At 41.5% G+C, this 14912-nt stretch overlaps 2 protein-coding genes across 2 annotated transcripts in view; one reads left to right on the top strand and one right to left on the bottom strand.

Annotated features, from left to right (window-relative positions):
* Nucleotides 1-665, bottom strand: part of AFG2A (AFG2 AAA ATPase homolog A) — a 303993-nt gene extending 303328 nt beyond the window's left edge. The window contains exon 1 of the mRNA XM_065405034.1: nt 536-665. Within this exon, the coding sequence (XP_065261106.1) occupies nt 536-665 (130 nt within the window). The remainder of the gene's footprint in view (nt 1-535) is intronic.
* Nucleotides 666-821: 156 nt separating this feature from the next.
* Nucleotides 822-14912, top strand: part of NUDT6 (nudix hydrolase 6) — a 33620-nt gene continuing 19529 nt past the window's right edge. Inside the window, exons 1-3 of the mRNA XM_065405547.1 lie at nt 822-1062; nt 3406-3609; nt 12430-12485. Of these exons, the coding sequence (XP_065261619.1) occupies nt 822-1062; nt 3406-3609; nt 12430-12485 (501 nt within the window). The remainder of the gene's footprint in view (nt 1063-3405; nt 3610-12429; nt 12486-14912) is intronic.

Below are 14912 nucleotides of genomic sequence, written 5' to 3'. Positions count from 1 at the left end.
TAAACGATCCATAAATACAAACTAATAGTAAATGTTTGTATGCAACCTTGCATCTCAGATGGCACATAACATTTTTGTTTGCTTGTGTGTTTGTTTGTTTTTTTGAAGAGGGCACCGTTGGGTCTAGCAGTGTAGCACCAAAATGTGGGCTTTTAAAAACCGAATTTTTGAAACTGCATGACCCCCTCTCCCCCCAATACACATACATACACACACACACAGAGCTTTACTTGAATTTAAGCGTTTAAAATGCTACAACCCCAAAGTTGTGCTGATGTCTTGTAACACAACATGAAAATCGACTGGTCCAGGAAAGTCACAAAAATGCAAACAGTTGAAAGCAAACTGGATTGTTGAAAATCCTCTTTCCCCCCATAACTATTCTACAGGGTTTAAACTCTTCCCCCAGGCACAGAGGAAGGACGATTTTGCTGGGAGCAGGTGTGTCAAGCAACCTTTCCCCTCCTGCCCCCGGCACAGCGAGGGAGCCGCAGCCGCTTGGCTGGAGAGAGAGCGCCTGCCGCTCGCACCGTACCTTTTTCCAAGAAGTCTGCAGCAGCCAGCGTCAGCAGAGCAGGGGGCCGCTCCGCCGGCTCCGGGGTGACGCTGGGGGAGCCGCTCTCGGGGGGCAGCCGCCCCCTGCTCTTTCTTTTGGGGGCCGACATGGCAGGAGGAACCGGCCCGGCAGCGAACATGTGCGCAGCCCCTGGAAGTGCTTCCTAATCAGAGTGCAAAGGCCGGCACCGCCCCTTAGTCCCCGCCCCGCCCCGCCTGCCAGCAGCAGCCCTCGGCTCCTGCCCGCTGACCCCTGGCGCAGAGCGATGCTGGGGGCCCGGGCGCTGCGCTGGGGTCTCCCTGCACGGCGCGCCCCGAACGGGGCAAGGCCCCAGCCGGCCCGAGTCCCTCTGTGCGGCCGCCGCCTGGGGAGTTTAGCCGGTTGCAGCCTGGCGGCAGCCGGGCCCCAACCACAGCTGGATAAGTTTGGCGGCGTAACCGTGCACCTGGCTCAGCTTCACACGCCAGACAGCCTGGACCAAGTCACCTTCCAGAGATGGCTACAGGGCAAGTGCATTTCAGGGCCACGGGGCCCGCGCAGCAGCCTGAAGGGCCCCACGCTGCCCCGGTGGGCACAAGGGGACTGTGCTGGAGGGCAGCAGTTACAGAAGATCAGGTCTTGTGTAAAGAAGTGATCTCCCCACCCCTCTTTGTGACCAGTAGCAAAACTCCCACTGACTAAACTGAGCCCAGGATTCCCCCCCAGCCAAGGCTCTCTAATCTTTACAGGAGGAAGCAGGGGTATCAACATACATAAACCACACAATAATAACAAACGCTACCAGTAATCCTGTACTCACACAAACCTCCCATTGCCTTGACTGGGACTACTTCCTCACTTGGGAGACCATGGGCACCACCAGGCCCAAATAAAGTAATTTATTCATTATGTGGTTAAAATTTGGTATATTGAATACCCCCAGCTGAGATTTTATAAAGCACCCAGGAGCGTGTATTTTGCATGGCTTCCTTTATTTCAGTTTGAAGCTATCTTTTTTTAAATTAGATTTAAACATTGCTCTTTGCGATCTGCAATCCAACAGTAGCAGCCTTATGCAATCAGATACCAATTTGAAAGAGTAACTGAGGAATCTGTTTTTATTGTCCAGTATAAATTCAGCATAAGGGGGGGGGGGGGGGAAGAGACATTAATTACAAGTAAGTTGTGTTTTTAAAAAGTTTTAATTTTAAATTGTTAATGGTATATTATCCAATTTTGCTTGTCAAATTTTAAGTCCTAATGTTCCTTTTCTAAAGGCCATTTTTTAATCCCTTGAAATGTCCTCATATACATCTACCTGTCATTCTTGACTCTGAAGAGAAAGCATACTTATCTAGCTGGCCTACTAGCCTCCAATCTAATTCTTTCCTCGGGATGGCATAATTGTGTAACCTTGGGTTTACAATTGCACAACACAGAATTCAACCTTTAACTTCTATTACTACTGGAGGAAAAACAGTGAATACATGCAAAGTGCAGAATCTGTATTATCCATTGTGTAAAGCTGTAAGCAAAATGTATATAAAGTTCCACCAAAAACCTACAAACAACATAATATTGTAAACCACAATACGGGAGATCCACTGTTTAGACAATGATAAATATCTCTTGTACTTTAATTTCCAGTGATAGTAGCAAATAACTTGACTGATCAAGAGACTATTCAGTTATTTGCATGTTCAAAATGAGTGTCCTTACTGCCAGTTACCATCTTCTTTGGAGATGTGTTTTCATTGTTACTCTTAATTAAGTAATTTTTTTTCACTGTTACCCAAAATTATTATGAGAAGACAGTTATTTGAATTAAAACTCAGATTGTACCTATAGTCAAAGAAGTAACTGCAAATAAGGCAGTTTATTTTTCTACTTATTAGTTGTCTCTGTATATATGAGTCTGATCCATCAAAATCTTGAGCCAGCAAACAGGCATGGAATTAACTTTACTACGGGGCGTAGTCCCAATGGAGAAAGGATGGACAACTGGTTAGAGCTCCTTCCTAGGACTTGCAAGACCTGAATTCAAGTCTCTGCTCTGCCATGGACTTTGTGTGCCTCCTTGGGCAAAATCGGTTAGCCTCTCTGTACCTCAGTTCCCCATCTGTAAAATGGTCTGCTTCTCAGAGGTGCTGTGAGGATAATCACATTGGAGATTGTGAGGTGTTCAGATATTACAGAGATGAGGGCTATGTAAGTATGATGGAAAGTTAAGCACATGCCTAAGTGCTTGCAAGATTGGGGCCTGTGTTCTCTGACAAAAATAAGTTACTACTGTTATCTCTGCAAAGTTAATGCAGCTGTGGAAAAGTGAACTAGATTCTACTCCTTATCATTCTTACTCAACAAAATCATCACATAAATCCTATCTGGAGAATCTTTTTTACTAGTGATCATGTAAGAAGCAGAAAGGACACAGATGAATTTTTAGATCCCAGGTACAATTTGCATAATTGACACTTGAAAGCAAAGTTTTTGATTTGTAAACAGAGTAAATTGTATGAATAGAAATTGAGTCAGATTTTCAGTGCCATACCCCCTTTTTGCAATCAGATTTCACCTACATTTTTTCACCCATTATTTGCTCCTGCAATAAATGAGGCCAGCTTGAAAACCTTTAGAAATCAGGCCCTAAAAGAGAATGAATATGGAATATGCCACAATATAATTTCACAATCACTTTTCTGACTACTGCTGTTACTCTACATTAAGCTCTGCTATTATGTTCAGCAGAACTAAAGAATTTAGTAAAAAGGGGGGGAGGAGTGGCCATCAGAGGACAACAGCTTTTATTTTCCCATCTGTTTTCTTGATTTGAAAGTATACAATGAGTTTTATGTTATCTTTTTTTCCAGAGTCTGTCAAGCAATGGAGAGCAGAAGGCAGAATAGCAGTCTGGCTGCACATTCCTATTCTCCAAAGCAAATTTATAGCCACTGCTGCTTTGCAGGGCTTTACTTTCCACCATGCAGAATCAGACTCATCCACGCTGACCCTGTGGCTAGGAGAAGGGCACAGCAGGTTACCAGGGTATGCCACACATCAGTTAGGAGTGGCAGGTTAGTTCTAAAAACAATTCTATTTATGAAAAACAGCTGATGGTTTAGGACCTGATTCAGCAGTAAGTCAGCCAGGCGTCCACACTACACAAACCTGTAGGACAACTTTGTGAAGTGCAGTTGTCATTCATGAGTGTCCCTACAGAACAAATATATTGTGTTATGTTGGAATAAAAACAAACTGGTAAGCTGATGTCTCAGTTTTCAGGGTGAAAATTTTTTTAAACAGTGTTGGCTAATGGAATGGAGTCCTGAAGCTTTAAAATTTCACCTGTCCTATAGGACTTTATTTAAAAAAACTAAACAAAATCAGGAACTCTATGGCATTCACCCTGCAAAGAGAGAAATGTTTTTAGGAGAGATGGAATGTTAAGGCTCCAGAACTATAATTAAAAAATAAGAACTAATAAGTATCTTTTTTCAAAAATTAGAAGGAATACAAGGGTCTTCTTAAAGGTATTCTATGTACTGTAAACATGGACTCAGTTCTTGGGGCCATCCAAACATGCTAAAATACCTGTCATGGTTATAGGACTAGCTGAATCTCTGATTTTGGGGGCACCCCCCTGGTCTCACACCTCCTGCCTTTACTTTCCCAGGGGTTGAATCACACAATTCTCCCACTCTTAGTCTAGGTCCTGGGCTATAACACCCAATGGCTCAAATGTGCTTATTACAGAGCAGCTCCAAATCTGTGTCACCACCAATTTGAGGGAGTGGGGAGGGGCAAAAATCATCAGTTTTAGGCAATGGTGTACAGGTTAGCTGATCATAGGGTGACCAGACAGCAAATGTGAAAAATCGGGACAGGGGGTGGGGGGGTAATAGGAGCCTATATAAGAAAAAGACCCAAAAATCAGGACATCTGGTCACCCTAGCTCAGTGGCTCTCAAACTTTTTTACTGGTGACCCCTTTCACATAGCAGGCTTCTGAGTGCAACCCCCCCACCCCTATAAATTAAAAACACTTTTTTATATATTTAACACCATAATAAATGCTGGAGGCAAAGTGGGGTTTGGGGTGGAGGTTGACAGCTCACAACCCCCCCATGTAATAACCTCATGACCCCCTGAGGGGTCCCGACTCCCAGTTTGAGAACCCCTGCCCTAGCTGATCACCACATGATTTTGAGAGCCTGTAAACAGCCATATGCAAATTCTAGTGAAGAGATAACCTTATAATCTTCCATCTCACATGAGTAAGTTTAATTATATTGTAAAAAGAACATCTAACTATAAAGAAACTTTTTTTTTTTCTGATTTACATTATAAAACAGCTTTGCAAATTGAGTTGCCAGTCACACATTTTGCAGTGCAAATCAGCAGAGGGCAGCACAGCTGAAAATGCTTAAGACAAGCTTTGGGTTTTTTTCAATGGACATGTTTGAACATGTTTTCCAGAGGTATGAAAACCTCATCATTAAAATATGTGGCATTAAACTAAGGTCAAACAATGCATTCCCTTTGCAAAAGTACAGTATTATTCCTTATGGTTACAATTTACATATTTGAGAAAATAGAAGTAACTGAAAAGGGATTTTCCTGAAGTAGGATTTGCATAACTCAAAATGTAATTTTAAAAAGTCATAGCTTTAAAAAAAACAAAACACCCTGTTTTATATACTACAAAACCAAAATAATGTATGTGGAGAATATCTTTTAAATACTAGCATCTGATTGTCTGTTACTGTGGGGTGAACATTTTGCCTGTATTTTATACAAATAAGAACTAACTTCAAGGACAGAAGCAATTAAATAGTTCCAGAAATTGTGACATATTGATTTGAAGCACTGCTGTATAATAATTTAATAAAAAAATAACTCTAGGACTGTTTATATATTTATTTTCTGCTATGGCTTTTGAATCCAGCAGGTTTCATTAGGAGTTTTTGATTGAAGGAAAAGATCAGGAAGACATGATAGCATAAATCAGCTGATTTATTTATGTAAAGCAGTAGCAGTGCTATTCTCTTCTGTATAAGTTCTTCTGTATAGGTGCAGTGGAGGGTTTTCTTTTGGATTATATATATTTTTTACACACACATTCCTATATGTTCATGTTAGAGAAGGCAAGGCGAAAGAAATGCACTGTGCACTGAGGGTGGAAGGTGGTGAGGTTTTTGGTGATCCTCAGCTCCTGTGAGAGTTCATTCCACAGTGCCAGATTGGCTCCTGAGAAAGCTGTCTCCTTCACAGATGAGCTCACCCCATTGTAGAACATTCCATTGTTCCAGAAAAGCAAAATTGTTGACCACAGTGTTCATACTGGAGCTTTAGGGAGTCTTTTAGATACCTTGGGCCTTGGCCATGGAGCACCTTGAAGATAACAACTGAGACCTTCCACTCGATTCCATATCCTATAGGAAGCCAATATACAGAACATAGAACAGGTCTGATGTGTTTGTGGTAGCCACTGTTGTTGAGGTGACATGCTGCACCATTCTGTACCAGTTGGAGTTTCCCAGGTGCTGAAGAGTTCATGCCCAGCTATATTGTATGGTTGTGTAGACTAGCCAAGAGACGACAAAGGTGTGAATAAATGAGGCCAGGTCACTATTCACTTAGTCAGCTAGAGATGGGAGAAAGTATTATTCACAGATGCTATCTACTATTGTTTAACAGTAGAGAAATGTGTGGTGTTTTCCCCTGTATATGGATTATGAATTTATTGCATCAATTTGCAGCAATAGGATTTTTAGACATGTAACTACTTTTCAACAAAATGGAAAGGTTCTTTCAGTCATTTCCTATATATGTAAAGGTAGGGCCGTCCTTAGGCATACACAGAAGTAATTTGGGGCAGTAAATTTCGTGGTGCCCTAGGCAGCTGTATGCAGCGCTGGCTCCAGCAGCCAGCCCCATCCTGCAGCCAGCCCCTCTTCTCCGCCCCCGCCCTGCCCCCATTCGACCCCTTCCCCCCAAACCCCCACCCCACCTCTTCCCGCCTCCAATCCGCCCCCATGCCACTCCTTCCCCCAAGCCCCCTTCCCCGAGCAACGCAGCCTGTGGGATTAGCAGGGATACTGGAGCCGGCAGAAGGGGTCGGGCCCAGCCCCGCACTCACCAGCGGCAGGAAGCAGAGCGACCAGGCTCCAGCCGCGTTGCTCCGCTTCCCGCTGCCGCCGCTGGTGAGGGCAGGGGCGGGCCTGACCCCTTCCTCCAAGCCCCCTCCCCCAAGCGACAGGGCTGGGGGAGCGGAGCGGGCTGGGTCCGGGTCGCTCTGTTTCCCGCTGCCACCAGTGAGTGGGGGGGGGCGGGCCCGACTCCTGCTGCTGGCGCCAGGGCCCCCGCTAATCCCCCGCGCTGCCCTGGGCCTCCCTGCCCTGCTGCTGCTCCCCACAGCTCCTCCCCCCGCGGCCCTTGAGCGCAGTCCCCCCCCCAGCAGAGCAGCTGCTCCCCCCACAGGGCTGGTGCAGGTGCTTGGGCTGCAGAGGGCACCACCCTATATAGATAGGGACGGGCCTGTGTAAAGGTGATGTTTAAGGATTCTTGAAATACCAAAATGTTGCAGATATCTCAAGCATCATCTTCTAGAAATATCTGAACACCCATCAATAGGTGGGAGGGACAGATTCCTTCTCAAATATCCATATACTTTTGTGTCATGCAGAATTTAAGGAAGGAAAAACATGTTACAAGCCCAAGAGCACACAAATATTTTAAATTAGATATTCTCTCTTCACAAGGGAATACTATGTAATGAGACCCAAGAAGGTTAGGAGTTAGGCTATGTATACCTGTACATGACCAATACACTGAAACAGAATCTAATCTTTCCTGTCTCCCTCCACGCCTAGTTTAGTACCTACCTGACAATGAGTATTCTTTTTCATTGTTTCAAATTTTGAACTGGTTATGGGAAGAAAGAAAGTACTTTGAGTTGGAGCAAGAGGAGGGTCCTCCTACACCCGGGGTAGTCAATTATTTTTTGTCAAGGTCCAGACTCCAGAGAAAATAATTTAAAAATACAACAAGAATGATAATAATAAGTAAATAAGATTTTCAGGGTCCGTTCAAAAGCATCTGGCGGTCTGCCTATTGACTACCCCTATCTTACACAATTGAACAGAAGCCACTGGCCATTGCTATAAAGCAGTGGTTCTCAACCTATTTACCATTGTGGGCTGCATCTGCAGCTCTCTATGTGTTATGTTGGCCACATCCACACAATAGATATACTACCTGTATGGCCCTGAGGATGTCACATGGGCCGCAGTTGTATGCTGATTCAGCCACGGGTTGAGAACCACTGCTATAGAGGTTTGTGATAAGAAAAGCTGCTACAAATGACCATGTGATATTGCAGGAAATGATAACATTAAATAGGTTATGGACTTTCCAAAGCAGGTTTGGAAATTTTAAAAACAGTTTTCCATATCTCAAAATAATTCATATTTGTCTGTTAATGTTTATAGCACATGCATTCAGGGTTTATAGCCATTAAGTGGGCCACAGATGAACCTGGGCTCTGAACATCTGTTGCTGGCACAAAGTTAAAACAGTTTTATAATTTTATTCATAAGTGGTTTAGATATCTGCTTTTTGTCCTCTAAAAATGGAGTTTTTTTTAATTCTATCATCTCATTCCAAAAGGAGACAAGTGATTGAACAAAATAGCATTCTAATAACTATTGCCTTGGGAGAGGACAGGTTGAAACCTTTCCAGAGAGTCAATGTGGTTCAAAGCATCTGGTTTGAAATACTCTCTAAAGCCACAGATACAAATTCCAGGGCCTGCTATTGATCTCTGATAAAGGAGACCAGAAGCAGACCACCACTAGCATTTTTTCCTATCTTCTTTTTGATTGAATCATTACTTATGATTGGTTCTAGGCACCTCACAGTGCTCAAAGTTACATTGACAGATATCAGTTTGTTGGGAGCAGAGGAGAGAAACAGCTGACCCTTCTTTCTAGTTAAGCCAGAGAAACAGCTGACCCTTCTTTCTAGTTAAGCCAGACCGCTGTTTGCCATTTCCAGTGGCCATTCTTGGTCTCAGAAAGCCATATGGCTGAGGAGCAGCTTTTCTAGAAAATAACCACTACAACCACAATGTACATAAAAGTTGATCCCAGCATCTCCTCCCTACCCCCCCCCCCCCAAACAGGATTCCACACTAACCAGTATACAGCTATCTATCTACAGGGAGGGTGAAGGAAGCAGATATGACTAATTCCCTAAAGTATGTCCTTTCACAGAGTTTGACTTCAGGGTTGCTATTTCTTTCTCCTACACAGAAAACTCCGATTGCTGTATTATGTAGAAAAGGATGTTTTCAATCTAACAATTCATTCCTTAATAATTCCCTTATGTTAAAATATTTTCCATAGTATTCTAGATGTATGCATCAGAGTGCTAACCACATAGGCTTCCATCTGCTCAAAATTGATAGGAACAGTTCTTCCTGTAATTATCTACTAATTTTAAATCAGTGCACAAATTGATGTGGAAAAGGGCACAGTAAGTTGTACCCACAGTTCTCATTGTGCTCACCAGAGCACGTAAATCTGAAATCTGTCAAAAAGGAGGTTGGGGTAGTAAAATGTCTGTTTTAAAAGGGACATCTGTTTTTGAATTGGAATCCTTTCAAGAACGATTACTAGGTGTGATAGGATGACTAGACCTGAAAACAGACAGTTTTAAGAAAAATAAGGAAACTTGTCTGTGGAAGAAAGTAACAGGCTAACTGCAAGCACCAGAATACACTGCAAGGCTTAATTATTCAGTCAGACCCTTGAACTCATATTTTTTTCCACCAAGTAAAGGTGGCTCTGTGCCATTTGGGGAGCAGTGCTATTTGATAAACAGGTTGACTCCAATACTGCTTGCTGTTTAGAAAGAATTCAGATTATCTAGAGAGAATATAAATGAATATATAAGCAAATTGGTAGAATAGTTTCATCATCAATAAAACCAACCTGCTGAATTCAAAATGTGTTTGTGATAAGTAGATGTCATTTTCTGCCTGTTTCTTAATCTGAAAGTACCGATATCTACTGAGGGAACTCCTGGCCTCCAGGGTGGATTTGATTTAAATCAAATAGATTTAAATCACTAGTCAGGAAGACTCAACTTAATCATGGATTTCTACATAAAAGTGCATTCTTGTTGGTTGTTATAACCTTAATACATATTCTTCACAACTCAGAGATAGATGTAGGTGTTTCATTTTTAGAAGGTACACACTATACATTTTTTAAGTGATTTATTTTGAAAACTTTTCAGATTAGTTTTACAGCTATATCAGAAAATGAATGATTGTTTGGTTATTTCATTTACCAAAGGTAATTGAAGCAGATATTTATGAAGTCACTGGGAGGTGAACTATCTCCAATTCAACAGGTTAATCATTAATATTTGGAGGATTTTCTTGCCATGCTGTATTAGGAGGAGAACATCACCAGAAAGACATTTAAATTGTTTTATTTAACTAAAACAACACTGTTATGTATTCTGGATGTTTTTCTTCAACAGCAAACATATAATATTTTAACAAAACAAGCATATGATTTTTTGAATTTAGTTAAACATTCAAGTTTTTTAAAATCAGGTTTGTTTTTGTAAAAAAAAATTTAAGTAAAATAGTTAAATGAAATTTTTTAAAAATTAAAATAGACTGTCAGCCAGGTCAACATGAGAAACTTAAAATATTGGCTTCTGCAGCTAACTCAGTCGTCTTGATCTTCATTTTCCTATTTGTTCATAATCTGGAAACGAAAAACAAGCTTTCCTGCTTTTTTAGGTCCCAAACAATTGCTCAATTTGGAATGAATTAGTCCAAAGGAAGAAAATATTCTTCCTTCACCAGCAGAAGCAGCTACTACTGTAAAAAGTGAGATTATCACTTCAACAGTCTCTGAATGCAAGTGCTTAAGTGACTTCTACCAGTTCACTGGTGTGACTTTCTTTAAAACACAGGGCCGGCTCCAGGGTTTTGGCCGCCCCAAGCAACCAAACAACAACAACAACAAAAAGCCGCGATCGCGATCTGCCGCGGCAATTCGGCGGAAGGTCCTTCGCTCCGAGCAGGAGTGAGGGACCGTCCGCCGAATTGCCGCCGAACAGCTGGACCTGCCGCCCCTCTCCGAAGTGGCCGCCCCAAGCACCTGCTTGGTAAGCTGGTGCCTGGAGCCGGCCCTGGTAAAACAGCAGCAGCAAACATATATTTCTTGAATGGTTCTTATTCCCAAACTGGGTCTCTTTTATGGTCTGCTGCCATTATAGGTTTTCCCTTCTAGTGAGAGAATGGTATGGTAGATCTCAAATCAATGAAGGCTGCACTCAGAAAGACCTCAAGACTTCTGGAATATGCTGCTCAAAGAGTTTCACTTTTGTCTCTACTGCCTGTCCCTCCCTCCTCACATTTATCTCCAGACTTCTTCTCCTTGTCCAGATCTCTTCTGCCCCCCACAATCTTCTGTTCATTGAACTTTTTGAAACTTTGCACTTTTAGAGAGGTAAGGGATTGACTCTGTACACAAATTTGCAGAGGGACAATAGGGTTGAGGTCTGTTATTTCTCACCTCTATATATTATTTATTTAATTAAAAACATTTTTGCTGTTAACAAGCATGTTATCTCTGAAGACAAATCCAGTTTGAGAACTGCAAAACTAAGCATCTCTGATGGTATCTTCTAGACTGAGCACTGAGTCCCATTGGGTAGATAGAAAGATTAACCTAAATAATCTATACAGAAGCCCCTGGAACCCCATAAGATTGGGTCCCTAATCCATGAACTATTGGAACTCATTTACAAAACTTTTCTTAAACAGTACATGAATATATTGTCTCATACTATAGAATTAGAATTTATAATCCCTATTCCATGATGAGATATCTTTGAACTATAATGTATCTTAATTAAAACTATCTTTAGATAGGGTTTTTCCTCAAAAAGCATTTTATCAAAAAAATCCGATTTAAATAAAAAAAATCCAGTTGATTTTTATCCACCCTGCTGGACCCACTGAAATTAGGGAGAGCTTCGTCATTTGATTTAACAGGGTCAGGCTTTCACCCAGGATGGTTTTCAGCTGGGGCCTGATTGAAGGCCCACTGAAGTCAATGGAAAGATTCCCATGGACTTAAATGAGACATCTCTTGAAGAAAGGAATTGACTTCCGAGTATGTTTTGCTAGATTATTTGGAATAGTTTTCTTGGCCTTGGAACCTTACTAGCAGTCATTTTACATAAAACTTTAGATTTTTTTTTCTTTTACATATATCTACATCTTAATTTTGGAAAGCACATTCCCCCCATCTTGAGAAGTTTTAACTTTTATACCTGTAATTTGATGTAGTTTTTTCATTTAGCACAATCCAATTTTCTGATGATAAATCACCTAGACTAAGCCTAGACCAGGGGTCGGCAACCTTTCAGAAGTGGTGTGCCGAGTCTTCATTTATTCACTCTAATTTAAGGTTTCGCGTGCCAGTAATAAATTTTAACATTTTTAGAAGGTCTCTTTCTATAAGTCTATAATATATAACTAAACTATTGATGTATGTAAAGTAAATAAGGCTTGTAAAATATTTAAGAAGCTTCATTTAAAATTAAATTAAAATGCAGAGCCCCCCGGACCAGTGACCAGGACCCAGGCAGTGTGAGTGCCACTGAAAATCAGCTTGCGTGCCACCTTTGGCACGCATGCCATAGGTTGCCTACCCCTGGCCTAGACTAAACTTGCACTGATCAGTCCCTCGAAAGGTTTATCATGCTTTCTTTTTAGGTCATGTAAAATTCTGAATTCTAAAATTGTATAATAGTTTCCAGACACTATCTTTCTAAAGTTACCAGAAAATATTCTGTCTCCAATAGGTGCTGCATTGGATGTAGACACTGGAAAAGTATTGGTTGTACAAGACAAAAATAAAGTAAGTTTGTTATATGATTCTAAAATACTAATTAATCCTAAATGGGCTTTGAATATTGTATAAAACAAAGATCTTTTAGCTTTCATTTCTGATGTTAGAATAGTGAAAGTTTACTTTTCTCTACTGGTATTTTTGAATGCTTAACTATAGACTACTCTGTGTATTTAAAAAGGAGTAAAAAATTGTAAACTTTGAAGGCTGCTGTACTACAGACAGTTCTCAGTTTTGTCAATTTTAAATGGATAAACATTGAATGAACTAGTATTGTGCTTAACTGAATATTCTACTACTTGACAAGTACTTGAGGAATGAATATATAAAGGGCTGCACTATAGACTATCAGCTTGTTCTATGCATATACGTGGCAAGCTGCTAGTTGTAGTATGACCTGATCATTCTTGGTGTTTTGGGAGGGGAAAAAAGCTGTCTAGATGGAAATTTAAAAATACATTGTTGGGATTTTGTGGTTCCCGATAATAACGAAATGAGTCAGATGCCGGGCAGAATCAAGGGTCTTTGCTACTTCATTCAATTCAGTTCAACAAGACTTTATTCAATGTGCACAAAAGGAGAGCCCATGGTTAGAGTGACCAGATGTCCCGATTTTATAGGGACAGTCCCCATTTTTGGGTCTTTTTCTTATATCGGCTCCTATTACCCCTCACCCCCGTCCCGATTTTTCACATTTGCTGTTTGGTCACCCTACCCATGGTACAAAAATCAGCCAGAGTCCCTCTAACAAGGAGCCCCTCACGTTGCTATTTTATAGCATGTGGCAGTTACATAACAAGTTACGTAAAACAAACCTCTAGCCAATCATATTTAACCTTTCCATATATGGATTTGTTCATCACATGCTTATACTTCTCCACTCCACATGTTGAGCTCACCCCCCTCCCCTTGGCCTTTTCTAGAATGTTCCTAGGGTGGTGAGCCACAGCATGCTTCTTTATGCATATGTACCTTCTAAATCACATTTTGTTTAAAATGAACCCAAGAATGCCCTTCAGCTCCCTCATTTGGTTTTGAGGCCAAGAACAATTCTTAGACCCCACTAACACCACTTCCTTGTATTTATTAGGAGCAATCATTGACCTTATCAACACTTAATTAACTGCAATTTTGGTAACAGAATTAAATAATACATGTAACCTTTAATACATAATGATATCTACAATAAAAATAATAGTAAGTCTCCATACCCATTGCGAGAACATAACCCAAATCCACACCAGGTAGTGGAGTCCTTCCTCACTGTTATATCATCCATTAAATTAAACGTTACATGCACCATTAAGTCAGGTCCCAACATTTGAGATAAGGCTTGTTCTGACTCCATGTTTCCCATACACAAAACCCATCCTCCCAGGATGGAACATTGGTCCCATGGGAAAGCTATATAGTTATCTCTGGCCCTTATTACATACCCAGAATTCTTGATGCTACATAGGTGTCTGTGACATGAGAATGGGAGTGGGTGGACGGGCTGAGCCTCTAATTCAGGAGCCCAACCTACAGGAATTAACACCCCTCCAAGGATGGAATGACCATCCCAACATGCCCCTGTTATCGATAGGGACCACTCCCCTGCTATCATCCAAGGTGAAGACATTCAGTCTTTGAGAACTGCAGCTCTCATCCAACAGGGTACCTGTGACACAAGGAAGTCTCCTATCAGGGCTGCAACTTTCATGTTGAACACCATACCAGGATAACAACACAATTCTTCCACACGCCTAGACCAATGCTTGCTTATACATTTTAGTAGTTTTTAATAGATGGCTGAGTACAACAGTGAGGACCTGACCAACTGTGTTGCTGAGTTAAGGTGATATCCAACTTGATTAGATATGAGCCCTACTCTCACCACAATAAACTGTCATCCCTGCTACTAACAAATTTTCAACCCAGTCCCTATTGTTAGATTTGATAGTGTGAGTAATAGCATTTACAACTGATCCAGTGGCTCCTCCCCAAGTGATTACATCAGTAAAACACTGAAAGCCACTGCAGCATTATTAAGATGAGACCTCTTAAAAAAAAAAAATTCAAGTCTCAGAAACCACTCAAAACAATTAGTAGACCACAAAAAATTCCTACATCAATTTTAAACTGGGAATATCAAATGAAAACACCTAACAATATTGAGAATGGCTCTCCAGGAGTCCATAGGGTAAACAGGGATTCTTGTGCCCCATATTGAGTCTCACCCTTGTATACTTTTACTCGTGACAGGTGCACCCAAACTGGAATTCCAGTGACCAGGGCTGCTGAAGGAGTTACCAAGAGAACCGTGTGAGGTCCAGTCCAGGCTGGTTCAAAGGTTTGTTTTCTATAGGCTTTCACCATCCCCTGATCACCGGGCTGCACCTCACACGTGTCCTCTTCGCCGGCCTTTGGGTCTGGTTCACGCTGAGATAACCATTT

This window comes from Emys orbicularis, chromosome 5, assembly GCF_028017835.1.
Source record: "Emys orbicularis isolate rEmyOrb1 chromosome 5, rEmyOrb1.hap1, whole genome shotgun sequence".
In the NCBI taxonomy this organism is placed as follows: domain Eukaryota; kingdom Metazoa; phylum Chordata; order Testudines; family Emydidae; genus Emys; species Emys orbicularis.
This window is presented reverse-complemented; position numbering and strand designations above follow the sequence as displayed.